The sequence below is a fragment of the Bidens hawaiensis genome, unplaced genomic scaffold (assembly GCF_021521415.1).
Source record: "Bidens hawaiensis isolate Kalapana, Puna unplaced genomic scaffold, B.hawaiensis_p1.1 tig00017458_1, whole genome shotgun sequence".
Classification (NCBI taxonomy): Eukaryota; Viridiplantae; Streptophyta; class Magnoliopsida; order Asterales; family Asteraceae; genus Bidens; species Bidens hawaiensis.
Window position 1 is genome coordinate 20,744 of NW_027492640.1, and position 18,811 is coordinate 39,554.

An 18,811-nucleotide genomic window follows, 5' to 3' on the forward strand; every position below is an offset into this window, starting at 1 on the left:
TACAACCGAAACGCACAATGATATCATATACATGCTTCGATTATGTGTAATATACTAATGATTCATCTACTACATATGTGCAATCACACGTATACGAGCTATTATCAACATATTGTTACCTGATTTACATAAATAAAGAACAAAAAACAGAGTATAATGCGTATGTGTAGTGGTATACACAAGATAATGTTTGATATACAACCGAAACACACAATAATATCATATGTATGCTTCGATTATGTGTAATATATCAATTATTCATGTAATACATATGTGCAGTCATATACGAGCTATTATCAACACATTGTTACTCGATTTACATATATAAAGCATAAAAAAATCAAATAATCGGCTATCGGATGATTACCTACTAGTGTTCTTCGGTTTAATCGCGTTGAATCAGCTGTTTAATTGTGTTCGTCTGGTTTGAAGAAACCCTAGGTTTATGGTTGGAATGAAGGAAATTGTGAAATCTGGAGAGAGAGAACATGGATAGAGAAAGCGATATTTTTGAGCGGGTTTTGTTATATTTTTTTAATTCCTTAATTGCCCTTTCCTAAGAACAACGGGTTTTGTTATAAATTTTCTTTTATTTTCAGTTTTATTAGGTGAAAACAATGAAAATAATAGAGTTCTCCACTTCTCTCATTTAGAGTTCTCTCTAGATCCTACCCATATATATATATATATGTGTGTGTGTGTGTGTGTGTGTGTGATTGATTTCTTTTTAGAACCTCTTTGAGTTTTAAGAACTCGAAAGAACTAAACGTAACATTTTTTTTTGAATTTTTTTTAAACATATGTAATACGTAAGTGTAAGTAATGTACAAAAAACTATAGTATTTTTTACACACTGAATCGACTCTTTACACATGTGTAACTAACATTTAAACTTGTGTAATCATCAAATATCTTTATTCTCTCTCCTGATTCATTTTTTAATCATACTTAATCTCAACCACATATTTCATACCATTTAATTAAATGTGTGGTCCAAAATTGAGTTCTTAAAGTTCTTACAACTCATCAAGGTTCTCAAAATATCTTTCCCAAATATATACATATATATATATATATTATAAAAGTTATATAAATGATAGGCTCGTTTAGGCTCGCAAATCAGATTGGGCTCGGGCTTGTTTATTAGATGAGCTTACTTTTAGGCTCGAGCTTTTTTAAGCTCGGCTGGATCTAGCTTATTCACGAGCCAAACTTGAGTACCTAGCGAGCGATTCGGCTCGTTTGCACCCTTAAGCATAACCATAGGTAGAGGAACTAGTAATGAAGAATGGAAGTAATGCATTTTTTTTTAATTTTACCTAAGGGTATATTGGTAAAATTATAGCTTTCTTTTCTTTTCCACCAACTAGGGAACACTTAGGCTATGTGTAGTGGAGGAGCTACAAAATGGGGCGTTTTGTGTCATGTGGCACCCAATCAACAAAGAGAGGGTTTTTGTTTTAAAGGTGTAATGGTGTTGTAGCCCAATATATATCTATACTATATATAATGCACCACTCATGTGCAAATTAAGACACTTATTTTTAAATAATTTACAACATTTAATGCATGAGGTAGATGCCTAAGTAGGGATACACTTGTCTTTTACACACATAAAACCCACGTTCATTTGATTTTTATCAAAATAATTAAAAGTATGGTACCTTAACTTTACTTAAATTTTTTTAATTAAGAAAATAGTTACAACTTTGATCCCTCATGATTACCCACTTTTTACTCAACTTTATTTCTTTTGGTTTTCTTCATATATGCCTCACAGAAATAAGATTAAAATTTTTTCGAACATACCTATTTAAACGTGTTTATTTTTGTTGACGTTTCAGTAAAATTATTTTTCAAAACATACGGCCGGTTTAAAATGTACAAGTTATTACTGCATGAATGTACAAAATTTTAAAGGATAAAATATACAATATCATGTTTCATTTAATTACATATATAGCCCTTTATCTTTTTTATAAAAAACATAAACAAACTTATTAAAATTCAAAGTTTAAGGAATACTTACAATTTTGACCACTTATTATCTAAATATTAATCAACTTTAATTTTTTTTCTTTTATATGTTTTATAAAAATATTATTAAAAGAACTTAAATTATATAAATAACAAAATAATCAAGACAGATTTGAGGTTGAACTCGGATTAAAGTCTGAGTCTAGTTCGAGCTAGGCTAACAACCTTTACATATTGTTTCCTGCTGAAAGAGAAAAGAAAGAAATGAGGAGGAAAATAATCACTTCATTTCATGTTCTCGAGTCTAATGAAAAACAGAAGAAAAAGAAAGAAAATGTAAGAGTTAACGGTTAGTTAATGTTATAGAGTTAATAGGTAGTTAATGATATACTTAAAACATTTTATCTCCTAATCTCTCCTATTTGAAAAGCTCATATATTCTTACATGACCAGATTATTCGGTTCACCATTTGCATACCTGATGGCTGTAGACGACGGCGATGAATTCGTAGTCTTGAAATGCATTGATCACCAGCAGCAGGCTGACGGCAATAATCCTATTAATATTATTATTATATCAACAACTGATGTTTCCACTTGGAACTTTTCTTCAATCCTCCAACACCCAATCATCAAAGTTAAAGCTCAAACAAACAGGTATTATTATTATTATTATTATTATTATTATTTCCTGTTCAATTGAATATATATTGACCACGGCACAGATTAATTGAAAATTCATCCTATTTTCATGGACTCCTTGGAGGAAACTTCAGGTAATTAACATTCTATTATTAATTGAAAGAACACTATTGATTTATGCTAAGCCTATCTACTAAATGAAAACACTTTAGGGATCCAGATGTTGAAGTCTTAGTTCTCTGGAACCGGTCGACATTTCTGAGGCTATTGGCTTCGTTGTTTGCTTCTCCTCTGGTTATCACCTCAGAAAATTTTCTCTCTCTATTTGAGGTAGCTAAATGTTAATGTTAATGTTGCATTATGATTTTTTTAACAAAATATTCTTCTTACATATAACATTTTCTTGGATTCAACGTCGTTGTATGTGAATGTGATATGATATGATATGATATGCTTTTCATTTTTCTTTTTCCTTTTCCTTTTTCTTTACAGGGTGCCCTTTATTTTGGTATGGAGATGATTCTTTCACACTGTAAGACATGGCTGACTAACGCGTTATCAGACGCCGCTGGAGTTCCCTTGCTGCAACTAACTGATCTTGTCAGCATTTGGGATTTTGGTTCTCAACTGCGTGAGTTTACATTTCAAATTTTGTATTTATTTAAAGCAGGAGTAATTTTATCAGTTTGGTTTTAGACTTGCACATGTAATGTTGGTCGTCATAATTAACCAAGATTTAGTAATCCATACTGATTTACATATTTGATATCTGGTTGCCTTATTATCACACAAATATACGTGGTTTAAGTCCTTCAACATCTGTAAATCACACGTGCTCAACATAATAAAGTCTATAGTTTTCATCTTCGATCTTGATTCAGGTGCTAAGTCTCTAGAAGGTGATAAAAATACTAATACTAACAACATGAAATAGCTGACCCAATACCTTTTAAACTTCTTAGTTTGGTGAGTGTTCAAGCTATCTTTATGCAATGAATGTAATTTAAAGGAGAAAATAAAATACAATATTCGCGTTCAACGCTTTTTGTGTTTCACAACTCATAGATTTCTTTTTAAAACTATCAAGATCTAACCAACTAATAGGATAAGAATAATTTAAAAGATAGAAATATAACTACCTAACTTATCTCTAAACTGTGATAAAACACACACACTCATGTTTTTGTACATACTCATGCTGTCCACTTTTAGTACATTATTGTTTAATTTATGAATCATAACTTATAATATAATCTACAAAGAGAATTTAAATAAAATTTTACATACAAATCTATACAAGGGTTTTCAACTTTGTTTTACTAGTTTTTAGTATTGTTAGAAATGGTTGATTTGCATGATCTTGTTAGCCTATGCTTGATAAGGTGAAGTGTTATGCTTTGCAGTGGACTATCTCCGTGAGCTTTGTACAAGCTATCTTGCAAAGAACTTTGTACGTTTGTTGCTTCACTTATCTGTACATTGTTCTATGAATTTTCTTGTTAGATGGTTTTCTTTGGATTATTTCAATAAGTTTGGTGTTTTATACCACAAGACCAGTATTTTAATTAATAAAAACCTATGTTATGTTCAACATATTTGGATCCACTTTCAAGAATATTTTTATATATTCTTAAAACTACTATATTGTTTGATGAAAGAAAGTTGTTTTTGCAGATTTGGGCCATATCCTGTCGCTCCTTTGTGGACGTTCCATACGATTTGCTGCTTTTTACCATAAATCACCCTCATTTAACCGTTGATAGGTTTGTTTGAATTTGCTATAAATCAGCTGTTATAAAGTGTAATACTTCAGATAATAATGTTTTTGGATGTCCACAGTGAAAAACAGCTTTGTGATCACCTTTTGGTTTGGATTGCTGCTAATAAAGAACGTTGTACTGAGGATGCATACATCACCCTTTTGAAGCAGGTACACAATAATGCATTTAATAATCAAAATAATAAAAATACGTTATCTTCAACTATAATCTGTCATCTTAGAAACATACTACCCTTTTGTTTGTTTACAGATTCGTATTAGCCTTCTACCACTATGGTTTGCTGCTGGTATGTTCAAAATTTCCCAAGTTTACATATTGTTAAACACTGTATACACGTTTACTGATTTGTATATATCTTTATAAAGTTCATTAGGCTCATCCATCTTTGTAGGGAAAAGCACATATCGGTTTTTATCCATGTGTTTCAATGGCAGCTCCTGTGGGGCCCTTACTTTGCTGAAACAACCTCTCACATGTTTAATGGACGGACATGGAGACAATGAGTTGCTTAATCTTAAAATCCGTTTGACTGAGTTCACTCAGGTATGTGGAAATATAGTGTTATGCAGCTACCTGTTTTACGGATGCTTTTCTCTGCTTTATGAATTAGGTTATAACTAGTAATACACCCGCATGTGTTGCTGTGACTGAGTTAGACCGTGAAATAGTTAACGTACCCGAAACTTTATAAATTAGTCAAAACTCAAAACCTTTACGTGAACCCACCCCTTGATTTGTACGTTATCACGCAAAACTCCGTTATAAATGAAACTCACATCAAAACGTAGATAAAAATAAGCACGTCTCAACAGTATATTCGAAAATCTAGTGATTTTGGTATTTTGGTTTAATATTAATTTTATTGTCTTACTTGCAGCGAGTGGATCTTGCAGGCTGTTCACAAATAACACCAGCAATTCTTCTATTATCCATGCTTCCGTCTTCTTTAATCACTGAGCCTGCGTTAAGAAACAAAATTGTGCAATTACTTATTAATCATGAACCTCTTAGTAAAAATTCTTTTAAAAGTTCATGTGAGATGTGGTCAAAGTTGACTTTTGAAGCAGTGCACGAGATGGATATCTCTAACTGTCCAATGCTACATCTTGAGAATGTGGTTGAATGCTTTAGCAAGTCCTTTCCATCATTGAGAAAGTTTAAGGCGGCTTATTATTTAAGATTCCGGACAAGAAAATTGCTGAAGTTGTTGGTGGACAAATGCCCATTGATTTGTGATATTGACTTAACTGTGGATGTGACTCCAGTAGTAATGACAGAAATGCCCTCAGTTGCATCATCAGTTGGCTCAGTCAGGTCTCCATTGCCTGTTTTAGGGTCTAAACCATTGTCATCCAATGTTACAAAGCTCATACTGGAGGGACGGATTGATGTCACTGGTATATGCACCATCTATATCTCTACTTCACTGATTTTCTGTAAAGGAGCCAAGCCCGAGCTCGACTAGACTCAAGCTCAGCTCTTTAATATACTAGTGCTGGAGCTCGGCTTGTTTTGAGCTCTATTTTTTAAGCATATATTTATTATTAAACATAAAAATCATATGAAGAACAGCCTCGATTAAGCTTGCGAGCCAGCTTGAGCTTGATAAGCGAAGCTCTGGCTCTGGCTCGTAATTAAACAAACTTAATTTTAGGCAATATATAATGTAATGCACAAGTATGATTACTAAAACATTGCATCTACAATATATTATATCTTTGAATAAAGAAATTTTAGGAGATTGTATCTGCATTATAAATACACTTCTGGGGATTTTGGACCTGTTGGACCCATTCAGCCCAATTTCTTATTCGACCCATTTGACCCTTTTCTTTGATCAACCATAATCCAAATGGATCATCTGTAAGTATCTGTTATTTTTATTTCAATTGAATCTCTACTATAAGAACCGTAACACGCTATTTCATCACCTACATATAATGTTTTAATATGCAAAAATGTTTGTCGCGTTTGGTTTTGGCCTGTGTGCTTATTTTCATCCTAAACTTTTGTGACAGATTTTGACCTCCAAAGCATATCTGAAATATGTTTTTCCTTAACTTACATAAACCTTAAAGGCTGTATTTTGGTGAGTGATGCTGGCATATCTTCACTCATATGCAGATGCTTGAAGTTAAACTCCATTGTGGCCTGTGACACTTATTTTGGACAACAATCAATTCTGGCACTTTGCTCTTTAAATGCTCGTTGTGATGATGTCCTTGCAGAACATAGTATGCAAAGCATTCCCCAGGGTTCTAATATTCAAATGCTGCATATGGGTGGCTGCAAAGGTACACAAGTTATTTCTTATGTCATTTTCTGTACAGTTGTCATATATTCTATCTATTTTTCATTCATATATATTCATACAAATTGACATGATTTGACATGTAAATTATGCCCCACGTTAATTTTTTTATGTAGTATTTCCTAATTTTCGTTGGAAGCTAATCTTGAAACTAATCATCAAGAAAGCATTTAGTATTAGTTTTTAGTTTGAGTTTAGGGGTTCGTGGAGACACAGGATTAAGCTTAAGGATATATATATATATATTGATGTAAATATATATATATATATTGATGTAAATTAAAAACTACAAAAACACTACATCAACTATAAGTTATTACTTATTAATGATCAATAATCAAATCATTTTCAACTTCCGGTTCAAAAGCATCTCCACCCACATCTTCCATTGAGTCAAAAGCATCTCCACCCACTTCCACATCCCACATCTTTACATCATCATTTGGCTTCCTTGACGAAAGTCGAAGATTATTGTGGATCTAAACCAAGTCTTCAGCACGGCTTGTGGTCAAGTTGTTCCTCCTAAGCAAGCAAATAAATGCATAAGTACTCCAATTACATTCAACACAAGAAGAACTAGGTTGTTCAAGTAATTTAAAAGTGGAGAAAAAGAGTTTGAGCACCAAAGTTTACCCACCAATTCTTGGGTTCCATAGATTACATTTGTTTAATGCTTGTTAAATCTTCAGAAGGGATAACTTTTCATTGAAAACATTGCATACTCATCAAGGACCCTACTATGCTCATCATCATTAGGAAATAATCTTTGAAAACATTTCATTCTTGTGAAATTTCTCTCTGTATACGTGGAGCAATTCTTGTAGAATCCTCAAGTAACCATGCATCACTATAATATCTACAAAAGTCAAAACATAAGTACATACTAGAAATCAAGCATATAGCAGAGTCCTTGAATATGATCCTTGTCTTGCTTCACTGCAAAGGTTGCACATAAATTTCCAAGTTCCTCCTGCTGCACCTTGCTTTTTGATTTTAGTCACATAGTCCCACAATTGAGGTTCTGCTACTGATGTAGATGATGATCCTTGTGTTTCTTGAGAAGCCCTAATCGATGATGATTGATGAATTGAGAAGTGAAGATTGTTGGTCGATAATAAATTGAATCATGAAAGGCCGAATTTGTATGGACGTATGTTGTATGGTTGTTTTTGGAATTTGAAAGGGTTAAAACCCTAAAGATAAATAGAAGACTTCCAGGATCCGTCCCCATTCCCGGGACGGGTACTCCCTCTAAATTGCCGTCCTCGTGCTACATAGATCGTAGCTAGTGTAAAGGATGGGAATCTATTACAAAAAGTAAACATAAACATGTTATGTGTGATTTTTGAATATAAAGGATGAATCTGCAACCTTTTGTAAACGCAAATGACTTTTTCTGCAATTTGTCTTGTTTTTTAATTTATGGTTTGGGTAAAGAGTTAATGATAAGACTCCACCTTATCAGCGGGTCAAGCCTTCTGGGTCCAAAAGGTCTTGGGTCAGTTACCTTGACCCAGTCAATCAGGAGCAAAGGTTTAGGGCTGAATTAGTGGGGGGTTGACTGTTGACCATTGACTGTCAAAGGCTGAATGTTAGAAGGCATTAATTACCTAAATTATGTTATAAGTATTCCATTTCTGTTTTAGTTTTCGATGTCTTGTTTATTTTGATTATCAAGTACATCTTGTAATTGGAGACTTACCATCTTGAATTGGTTAAATTGGAGACTAGCCCCTCTCGAATCGGGCCAACTATCTTCTTATTTCAATACAATATATATTTTAGTTTTTGGGTTCTATTAGTTAAAGTCAAGGTTGCTATGGTTGCAAGGCTCGAGTCGCTAGACTCCGACATGGCAGCCCTTAAACAGCGGTCTCAGCCGCGTGAAAAACCCAGCCAAGGCAAAAACAGATTCGAGGAAGTAGACGGTTCCTAGCGATCGCAACAGCAATTCAGACCCTACCATAAGATTGATTTCCCAACTTTCAGTGGAGGCGACCCAAGAGGATGGGTATTAAAGGCAGAGAAGTATTTCCATTTTTACAACACCATGGAGGAAGAGAGAGTTGATGTAGCAGCAATGCATTTAGATGGGGATGCTTTGGATCTATACTCTTGGTTAACATCCGAGCAGAGCAGGAATTAATCTACTGGGAGGAATTGGTAAAAGCACTGCAGAAATATTTCGGACCACCAGAATTTCAAAACCCCGATGAGTACCTTTGTGGTATCATGCAGACAGGTTCCGTCCAAGAGTATCGACAAGAGTTTGCGCGCCGATCAGGCCGGGTCTCAAACTGGTCCGACCATTGTTTACTTGGGGTTTTTCTTAATGGCCTAAAGGAAGAGTTGAAAGCTGATGTTAGGATCCATAAACCACGGACCGTTTACAAAGCGATGAGCTTAGCCTTGGAATATGAATCCAAGATAGAACACACCCGAACCAGGAAAGGGTCTGAAGTTAAGCCCACTTCCACGATTAACTCTTCAGCCACTGATCAGCAAAAGACACTTCCTCGTTTATCTGAAACTGAGAAACAGACACGTTATGACAAGGGGGAATGCTACAGATGTGGTGACAAGTATAGTCCCGGTCACCGATGCAATACGGGCACCTTCAAACTGCTCGAAATGGCTAATGATTTAGATGATCAGAACAGGGACAGAAGGGCAGTCACCGATACTTCTACCGATGACTTGGCTGAGATTAGCCTTCATTCACTTTTTGGCCAGTTACCTACATCGACTATGAAACTTCATGGTATTTTGGGTACAACTAAAGTTCTAATTTTGGTTGATAGCTGGTCAACACATAATTTTATTTCGGATAAGTTGGTTCGCGAGTTGAAACTCACTACCCAGTTTGTTACTCCTTTCGGTGTACAAATCGGGAACGGTGACATAATCAGATGCAATCAGGTTTGCAAGGATGTCCCACTGCAACTCTCTGGTCTTCAAATAACTCAAGAATTTTACCCGTTTGCATTAGGAGGGGCTCACGTCGTACTCGGCATTAAATGGTTGGCCACACTAAACACGGTTCAAGCCAATTGGAACGAGATGTCACTAGTATTTACCATCAAAGGTCAAGACTACAAGTTGCAAGGACTGCCTCCTAATCTTCATAGGTCTGTCACTTTCCATCATCTCACACTCAAATCGATTTGGAAACACTCCCAGAAGCTGCCAAGACTGAAGAAACACAGATCCGATCCCCTAGATGGGTCATGGATCTAATGAGTCCACAGGGTAGGATACGATAACAACTAACACAGTATGAGTACAACTCCCAAAGTCCAATGACCGGAACCTGCAAAACAAACACCGTAAGTCTCGTTACGGGAAGATAAGAGAGGGGGTCTTCCCGTAACCACCCTCCGGCGTGAGAATCAGTACAGTTCGTAAGAGAGAAAGTAATAAAGTATTGAGAGTAAGTACAGTCAGAGTATATGTGAGTGAAAGTGAATGAATACCTCATGCAGGTTGACAAGGTATTTACAGCCAAAGGATGTAGGAAGGTGATTGGGCCAGCTGTCCCCTTCTAGAAGATCTCAGTAACCATCTGGACGCGTGTCCCTTTGTGATAGGTTGAGCTATACATGTGCACGGGTATAACAACCTGGACACACATCACCTTTTGATAGGCCGGACTGAACCCTGGCCATGTGCATAGTTATAACAACTTGGCCAGGTGTCCTTCGCTCATTGGCTGATAGGTCACGTATTCTTCACGTAACAATCGTGGTTATTCTTCTAGAGGGTGATTAGTTATTTACAGCTTTCCTGTTGGCATTGCCTTCCGGTCATTTTAGCGGACAGGTGTCTTGTCCCGCGGATGCCTTTTGAGGGTGCCTAGATGCTTCCGCGTGTGGTGTAAGGATGTTCTTCCTCTACCATGTTGTGCAGGTGATCCGTATGTTCCGCGGGTAGTATATGAGGAGTTCCTTTCCCACCCGCGGATGGTACTTAAGGGTATTTGGGTCTTTTTGGTACCCTACCTCTATAAAGACAGATTCCATTTTTACGACTTGAGGACAAGTAAATCAATCAGGAGCAAAGGTTTAGGGCTAAATTAGTGGGGGGTTGACTGTTGACCATTGACTGTCAAAGGTTGAATGTTAGGAGGCATTAATTACCTAAATTATGTTATAAGTATTCCATTTCTGTTTTAGTTTTCGATGTCTTGTTTATTTTGATTATCAAGTTTTTCTTGTAATTGGAGACTTACCATCTCGAATTGGTTAAATTGGAGACTAGCCCATCTCGAATCGGGCCAACTATCTTCTTATTTCAATAAAATATATATTTTAGTTTCTGGGTTCTATTAGTTAAAGTCAAGGTCTAATCATAAATCAAACAATACTTGATTTAAGCATATGGGTTATGTTTTTGCTCTACTTAAATGTGTCTTATGATACAGTTATGATTGGTGTTTAATCATAAAATCCGTTTATTTATATGTGTTTTTTAAATCTGGGCCAACAATTTTAATAGGAAGTATGTTGTGTATATAAGGATTATTATCCTAAACAATGCCTTAGACAACAGGCAGCATAAATGAGTAGTTACATAGCAACATAAATAATTTTTTTGGTCTTTGAAAAGTGTATAAAGAAAGAGAATATAATATTTTCATTTTCAAGCAATTTGAGTTGAGACAAAAATGTACTATCTTACAGGCATCAACACGACTTATTTTCTCAACCTTATGTCGCATGCCCGCATGCTGAAGAATCTTTGTTTGAGGGACACTGAGGTTGTTGATGATTGCCTTTTTAATTTCTGTGGTTCTTCATTAGAGGTGCTTGATGTCTCCAATACCAAGGTTTGTAAACATTGTCAATGAAAACCGCTTTTTTACTTTTTATGTGGATCGTATTCTTCATTATCGTGTGCTTTCAATTTCAGGTTTCTACTGCTGCTTTGGCTCATGTTATAGGTCACAATCCCAGTTTGAAATGTTTAAAAACAAGAGGATGTAAGAATCTGCTTCAACTAGGAAGCAAAAACATTTTCATGGATCTTGGAAAGTTGTGCAAATTGGATGAAATTAGTGTTGGATGGGGATTTTCATATTTATCTCTTGAGCCTTTGAAGCCTGCCATTTCATTGCTTAAAGTGATAGAAGTGGGCTTAGGTGGGTTTTTGGGCCTTGATGGGCTACCTGTAACTTGTCCTTTACTTGAGTCAGTAGTTTTGTATTTTCAGGTATGCAAACATACACAAAAAAGTATATGAGTTTGTGTTTAAAAATCATATATTCAGTTTGTTGCTGAACTGTGGCAGGTGATTTCTGATGATGTCATAGTGAATATGCTGGAATCACTGCAACACCTGACGTCATTGGCATTATGTCATTGTCTTGGTGAGATATCTTCATTGAGTTTTAAAGTCAGCATGCCAAATTTGAGAAAGTTGAAACTGGAAAGAGTAGCACCTTGGATGAGCAATGGTGATATGATTAGTTTGAGTCAGAGTTGTGTAAATTTGATTGAGCTTTCATTGCTGGGATGCAGGCTTCTGAATTCAGGTTTGTAGTCATCAAATCATTTATTTATTTGCATGAAAGTAGGCATGTTTTGTTATTGACTATGTATACAATATACATTTAATTGTCATTGTATAATATGCTTAATATTATCATTACATGTCTTTCAATTGGTAATACTTTTTTTTAATAGTTTTGGTGTATTCATGTATGATCTCTGGCTTCCAGTGTATATTACTAAATGTACATGTTCTTCAACCGTATAATAAGATTTTGTTTTCGCCTATGTAGAAGCGCAAAAGATCATTTCTAGTGGTTGGCCTGGCTTGATATCTGTTCATCTAGAGGTTTGCAGCTAACAACTCTTCTTTGAATAACATAAATCCTTGAATAAATTGGTTCAAGTGGTTGTGTGTAATTATAGTAGAAATTGAATGGCTTAAAAGTCTTTTAACTGATATTTCTCATACGACCTGTATTTATTTGCGTGTATAAAAATGGTGATTATTGTAACCGATTGTTGTTAATACCTTCCTAGGAATGTGGACAAGTGACACTTGGCGGGGTTGATTCTCTTTTTGACTGCCAAGCCCTTGAAGATGTGTTGTTGCGCCACAATGTGAGCTTCCTTTAACTGTACTTTATGTTCTTACTAGACTTGGCTGCTAACTTTAACTTTCAAATTCAGGGTTCCGGGATTCAAAAAGGCTTCATTGGTGAAGCGGTCACCAAGGTATACATACATATAACATTATAACATCAACTTTTTCTATACAGTAGTATATATTTTTAAATTTATTTCTGATAAAAATAGCTGCCGATGCTTCGAAAGTTGTCGTTGGATATGTGTGATGCAAAAGACAGAGAGTTTGATATTCCAGAGGTAATTCATAATGAAATATGTTGCTGTATGTATATATACATGTATACAAATGAGTATATATGAAAATTTGATGGATTGTTTGTGTTCATGAATACAGTTGGATGATTGGTGCTTTTTAAGCTATGTGAAAATAGCAAGATGTAAATCTCTGACTGTTGGGGCGTCGGTACACAGGGAAACATTGGTTCTAATGTGGGATAGCAAACAGATGATCAGAACCCTAGTCAAGGAAAGAATCTAGTATTTCAGAAAGATCCTTACTCGTGAGCATAATGTGGAAAACCTCGACTGGGAGGACAATTCTATTGGTCCATCGTTTCGGACAGTTTGACATGTGTGCGGTTGGGAGGTAATGAAGTCAATTGTGGAGTTATTATGTAAGGTTGTATGAAGTTAATGTTCAGTATAGAACTTCAACACGAGGGAGGTAAGTGGCTGTGTCCCTAGAGAGAGGAAGATGATGCCTAGGCTTGACGTGTGATCTTATGGATCATTTCATATAGATATAAACTCTTGTACCATTGTAAAATCTATGCCAAACCTTAACTGTCTAATACATACACAGAAGTCACTTGTTGACCTAACTATGTAATTGTTGTGTTTGGTACTTACGCCTTGATCACATTCTCAAAGTGTTGGTCATAAGTTCATATTCTTGTTCGAACAGGTTTGATGAACTATTTTGGTTGAACCACTATGTTTCCGAAAGAGGTAAACCTAACCAGTTTGAGTTAGTTTCTGTATGTATTAAATTTTTATAAACGATTAAAATGGTTTTTGAGTATTATATGTTTGAATAACGGCATATTTGAAAAGGAGTTGACTTAGGTTTTCAATCCCTCGTGTTACCGACCGGAACTATTAATCCCTCGTCGCTCTGACCGAACCATTTTAACTACCGGCTGTTGTAGCCACTCATAATACAGTTTAGATGGCACTTTCTGAATGGAATCATAGTGTGTGTGTCAACTTTTGATCTCGGACTACGTTCTGCTCTGGAGTAATATCAGGTGCAAAGTGATTTTGATGCAAACAATTTAACAACTGATCATGTACATCCCTGAGATCATCTTTGGCATGTTTATGGAACAAAAAGTGATTTTACTTAAAACTGTTTTTATTTATATAATAAAAAGAAAGAAAGAAAGAAAGAAAACATGGCAATTGAATATTGAATTTGTAACTGTTAAACTCTTTTGAATGGAAACCTTGTTGGCATAGTAAAATTCGGCAAATATACTCAGCATTCAACTTACTCACTACACCAGGCTCCTTATCATGGTCTGGTCTGGTCTGGTCTGGTCTGGTCTGGTCAATGCTCTCTTTCATCATTTATTTTACAATTATTTGGGGTGAAAACATTGATAAAATATAACAAGGAAATGAAACAAGTTCTATCTATGCTGAAAATTAAGGAACTTGATGGCATAGACGAACGCAAAGAAAAACACAAGGATCCAGCCAACATGTGCTATTGCCACCACCGGAAGGAAGTCATACTCGTAACCCAAACCCTCTTTGATAAAACCTTTAATCGTCATGTTACCAGCTCCGAGCACCTCCACCATGTAAGCGTCCTCACCAATCTGGCCGGTCAAGAGACCATAAACTGTCCAGCTGAGAGGGTTTGCCCAGTAATACCACCTACACCATATTGGTATTTGCTGCGATAATATCCACATTCTGTTTGTTAGTATTTCCGAATACTGAAACTTTAAAAAATGATTGCCAAGGGCGTAAACAATAACATACCGGTCTTGGGACTAAGAAACCCGAGAACAAGTTCCAAAGGCATGTGAAAAAATATATCAAAATAGCAGAAAGTTCAGGTGCTGGTGTCAATGCCATAGTCATCATGCCAAAAAGAGTGAAGTAGATGAAACCCATAAACAGGTAGTGGTAGAAAGACCAAAATTTTGCAGGAGTCCACTCGAATCCAAGCATCGGGTACAAAATGAAGGCGTAAATAGTGGTCTGAATCGCGATATATATAGACTCTATGGTCACCTGAACAGTGACAGCATTCAAGTAATTATGCTTATGCGGGGTCGATTTGCGTTATGTTTTATCTTAAATGAGCGAATTAAAACAGATTAGGGGGAAATGAAACGGGTTATGAATGGGAAGTATGGATTTTGTTTATGAAAATTAAAATAAAAATTAAAGTGTTGGCTGGACATGTTAACCCGATATAAAACGTTTTGTCTTTGTTATCCCTTCATTACCTGGGCAAGTGCATAAGGTAATGATGAATACATCCCTGCAGCCCTTTCACGATAGAAAACGGTCCTCTCTACAGCAACAATCGGTTGCACAGTATTTTCATTCATTGATCCAAGGAAGAGAACAATAGCATATAGTGCTCCAGCCAAGTCTACAAGATCTTGTACCTTTTGTCTGTACGTGTACACAAACTCACAGGTAAGTTATTGATTGATACAGTACTTATTTATATTATGTTAGTTTGTTAAAATACTTGTTCTTGAGTTGGCCTGTATGCCGATCACCGGTGAGACACTTACATCTGTTCACCCTTTTTGAAGAAAACCGCAGCAAACATAGCAGCCATAACGATGGTGGTGATGAAGCGAACCGCATTATATTGCGGGTTCCTCCAATACGACCAGTGTTGTTTCCACAAACAGGCTTTGCATTGTATGATAAAGGGTTGAGCGTACTCGGTTGGAAAAAATAAATCCTTAGAACCAGTTTGAGGGGAACTAAGGTCCCTAATTAGTGTTTCATTGACCCTGGAAGTGTTCATATAACATGCATTAACTACACATACTATAATAATACAGAAATTGAGAAACAAGATTTAGAATGAATTTACTGATAAAGGGTGGAGTTGATATAAATTTGAGCATAGTCAACATTAAGTTGAGTTTCTACTGAAGAAGAAGTCACTTCCAACACCCATGTGGCAGGATTATAACCATTCTTGATCTTTGGAACTCCTGGAATAGCCTATATATAGCAGCAAATTTATATAATTTCAAGAAAGTTTCATTCAAAGTCCCCTTGAATAATATTACTCACTTCAAAATGCTCCACTAGCTTGTGAGATTGATGACCTAATGGCCCTGCATACATAATCTGTCCTCCAATCTTCATTAATAGTAACTGCAAAGCATCACACTCAATTTACCATTCACAATAATATTGTTATATTGTTATAAATTGTCTTAAAGGTGTCATCGGTTTTCTATAATTTCACGAAATAATACTAAACGATTCAAAAGGGTTGAAAGTCGTCCAAATTCTGTTTTTCATGCATACAACTTCCTAAAAAGATATAATTCAAAGACTGAAAATATTATTGTAAGAGTTTTATTATTATAAATAATTAAACATTATTTAATTTTATACAAAAGAAGTGATTATGGGTCATATGGTTTAGACTGAATAATTATTAAATAATATTTCTATACCACCTCTAGCTAGTTTGTATGCTACAAACCTCATCAAAGGATTCAAAAATGTCTATTCTTGGTTGGTGAATTGTACAAACAACAGTCCTCCCCGTGTCAACCGTGTTTCTTACGGTACGCATGACAATAGCGGCGGATCTAGCATCAAGACCAGATGTTGGTTCATCCATGAAGATGATGGATGGGTTCGCCACCAACTCCACTGCTATTGTCAACCTCTTGCGTTGTTCTATTGTAAGACCGTTTACTCCTGGAAGCCCAACTATAGCATTCCTCAGAGGATGTAGCTCAACTAGTTCCATCAGTTCATCAACAAATATCTACAATTCACATTAATTATAAATCATAGTAGGAAAAACAAAATATATAATATTTTTTACTTGATTAGTTAAAAAATTAACATATGCCAAGAAGATATTAGATAACTAAACACCTTGCGTGTTGTTGTATTAACATCCGAAGACAGACGAAGCCATGCAGAGTATAAAAGAGATTCATAAACAGTGACATTTGGTGAATGAATATCATTTTGCTCACAATAACCGCTAACACGAGCAAATGTTGCTTGATTCTTGGGGTATCCGGAAATGAAGATGTTTCCTTCAGTATATCCACTGGTCTTGCGGCCTGCTAACACATCCATCAAGGTTGTCTTTCCAGCACCACTTACACCTATAAGTGCAGTCAATATTCCCGGTCGAAAAGCACCACTAACATCCTTGAGCAATTGTAGTCGATTATCGTTAATTCCTCTAGCCTTCATTTCCTAGTCATATAATTGTGAGAATCAGTGGATGCAAAATACATATAAACAGTGAAAGGTGTTTTATTTTTGAATTTGACTAACATGAGGTGTATCGACGTAGTAATTGACATGGCTAAAAGCAAGGGAAAGAGGTTGAAATGGCAAAACCATTCGTCGTCTTTCCACGATTGAATTGTTTCTTCTTGAAGTGCTTCTCACTGCCATATCAGTACCTTCAAAAGCAGTTGCATTGTTTCATAAAGAATTCATCACCTTCATGGTTATTTAATTTTTCCCAAGACCGGCCGCGTCATAATAGAAAAGGCAAAGACTCACCTTCATAGACCTCTTCTTTGTTATCATTGATTGAATTCTTGCAATCATTATCCTCTCTGATAACTGGTTTAGCATCACCAAAAGCTGAAAGAAAAGGACTTGTATATTAAAAACTAAAGTACCAAACTAGAATGAAAAGTAGAGGGGGTGATTGTGAAAGTGATTGCTTGATTTTGATTAACTAGAATCATATATATGATTATTCTAACAAAACTGACTATAGTAGATAATATTGGGATTTCTTTTTTGCATTTTAAAGTTGTTTTAGTCTATAATGAGTTATCTAAGTGCTCTTGACCAAATGATGGAAGTCATATTGAGGTAAGTTGTGTTATTATTTTACCAAACACCCTTTTGATGCAAGCGTTAAGGTACTTACGATTTAAGAAAGTTAGAGCTACGATGGATAATATGTTAAAGACAACTGAAAAACCAAGAAGGACTCCAAGAGATATCCAAAACCAACATTCTTCTGTATAAAAGCTTCGTGATTTGAGAAGGGCTTCCCCAACCGTTGACGTGTTGATTCGGTGATCTATATTGGGCTGCATGTAGAAGACTTAAATTAAGTTGCAATGAGAAGAATGTTACATTGATTCTTTAAATGCAAATTTCAATGATAAATAGTCACAAGCTCTTGTATATGGTAAAATAAAGTATCAAGAAAACCTACACTACTCCATCTTTTGTCAAGAAACTCATTTATAACCAAGGCATTTTGTGCAAACATCATAGGAGAGGTATAGAATGCCCATGATATCCATCGCTCGCTATCGTCTGAAATTACATCATAACTAGATTTGTCAGTTTGTTTTACTTTGGAGACAATGATATATATAGTTTAAACCACAAACACGATGAAAGAAGATAACTTTATTGGACAATTACAACATAAACGTGTTAAAAAGTTGAGTGAGCTAACTGAGCCAAACCATTTTGATAGGCCTAAAAATTTACGACCCAACCCGCTTGACCGTTCATTTTCCCAAAATATCAACAGAAAGAAAACTGTACCCTTAGCCACTACGAATCCACCAAGGGTGACTATCATCATCAGAATGAAAGGACCTACAGTGTTTGAAAGTACTTCTGTTCTAGAAACCGCAGCAATCAATCGAAAAAGAGATGAACTCATTTGATGTATGGCAAAGAAGGTCAAGAACTGTTTACCCAATCTGAACCACAAAAACCGTTCATTTCGATGATGAAGAAACTGA

General features: G+C 35.6%; 2 protein-coding genes across 4 annotated transcripts in view; one reads left to right on the forward strand and one right to left on the reverse strand.

Annotated features, from left to right (window-relative positions):
• Positions 1 to 2,457: 2,457 nt before the first annotated feature.
• On the forward strand, positions 2,458 to 13,581 carry LOC143553941 (BTB/POZ domain-containing protein FBL11). 3 transcript variants are annotated; one of them, XM_077043820.1, is made up of 19 exons: positions 2,458 to 2,634; positions 2,703 to 2,753; positions 2,832 to 2,949; positions 3,112 to 3,250; positions 4,023 to 4,069; positions 4,294 to 4,382; positions 4,459 to 4,549; positions 4,650 to 4,686; positions 4,792 to 4,943; positions 5,278 to 5,797; positions 6,419 to 6,694; positions 11,391 to 11,536; positions 11,620 to 11,919; positions 11,998 to 12,241; positions 12,491 to 12,546; positions 12,738 to 12,818; positions 12,888 to 12,932; positions 13,014 to 13,082; positions 13,180 to 13,579. In XM_077043820.1, exons 1-19 carry the CDS (start codon positions 2,459 to 2,461, stop codon positions 13,321 to 13,323), a joined length of 2,781 nt encoding a protein of 926 aa, XP_076899935.1. In that variant the 5' UTR covers position 2,458; the 3' UTR covers positions 13,324 to 13,579. The 3 variants fall into 3 exon arrangements, with proteins under 3 accessions (XP_076899935.1, XP_076899936.1, XP_076899937.1); XM_077043822.1 differs by having other exon boundaries at positions 2,476 to 2,634; positions 2,840 to 2,949; positions 13,180 to 13,576; XM_077043821.1 differs by lacking the exon at positions 2,703 to 2,753 and having other exon boundaries at positions 13,180 to 13,581.
• An 859-nt stretch (positions 13,582 to 14,440) lies between these two features.
• Positions 14,441 to 18,811, reverse strand: part of LOC143553942 (ABC transporter G family member 39-like) — a 37,253-nt gene continuing 32,882 nt past the window's right edge. The window contains exons 8-20 of the mRNA XM_077043823.1: positions 18,609 to 18,769; positions 18,268 to 18,371; positions 17,974 to 18,139; positions 17,595 to 17,678; positions 17,361 to 17,491; positions 16,947 to 17,279; positions 16,543 to 16,833; positions 16,122 to 16,205; positions 15,916 to 16,049; positions 15,605 to 15,832; positions 15,308 to 15,479; positions 14,835 to 15,089; positions 14,441 to 14,746 (exon numbers count right to left, since the gene is read on the reverse strand). Coding sequence (XP_076899938.1) covers positions 14,477 to 14,746; positions 14,835 to 15,089; positions 15,308 to 15,479; positions 15,605 to 15,832; positions 15,916 to 16,049; positions 16,122 to 16,205; positions 16,543 to 16,833; positions 16,947 to 17,279; positions 17,361 to 17,491; positions 17,595 to 17,678; positions 17,974 to 18,139; positions 18,268 to 18,371; positions 18,609 to 18,769 — 2,413 coding nt within the window. The 3' untranslated portion in view covers positions 14,441 to 14,476. The remainder of the gene's footprint in view (positions 14,747 to 14,834; positions 15,090 to 15,307; positions 15,480 to 15,604; positions 15,833 to 15,915; positions 16,050 to 16,121; positions 16,206 to 16,542; positions 16,834 to 16,946; positions 17,280 to 17,360; positions 17,492 to 17,594; positions 17,679 to 17,973; positions 18,140 to 18,267; positions 18,372 to 18,608; positions 18,770 to 18,811) is intronic.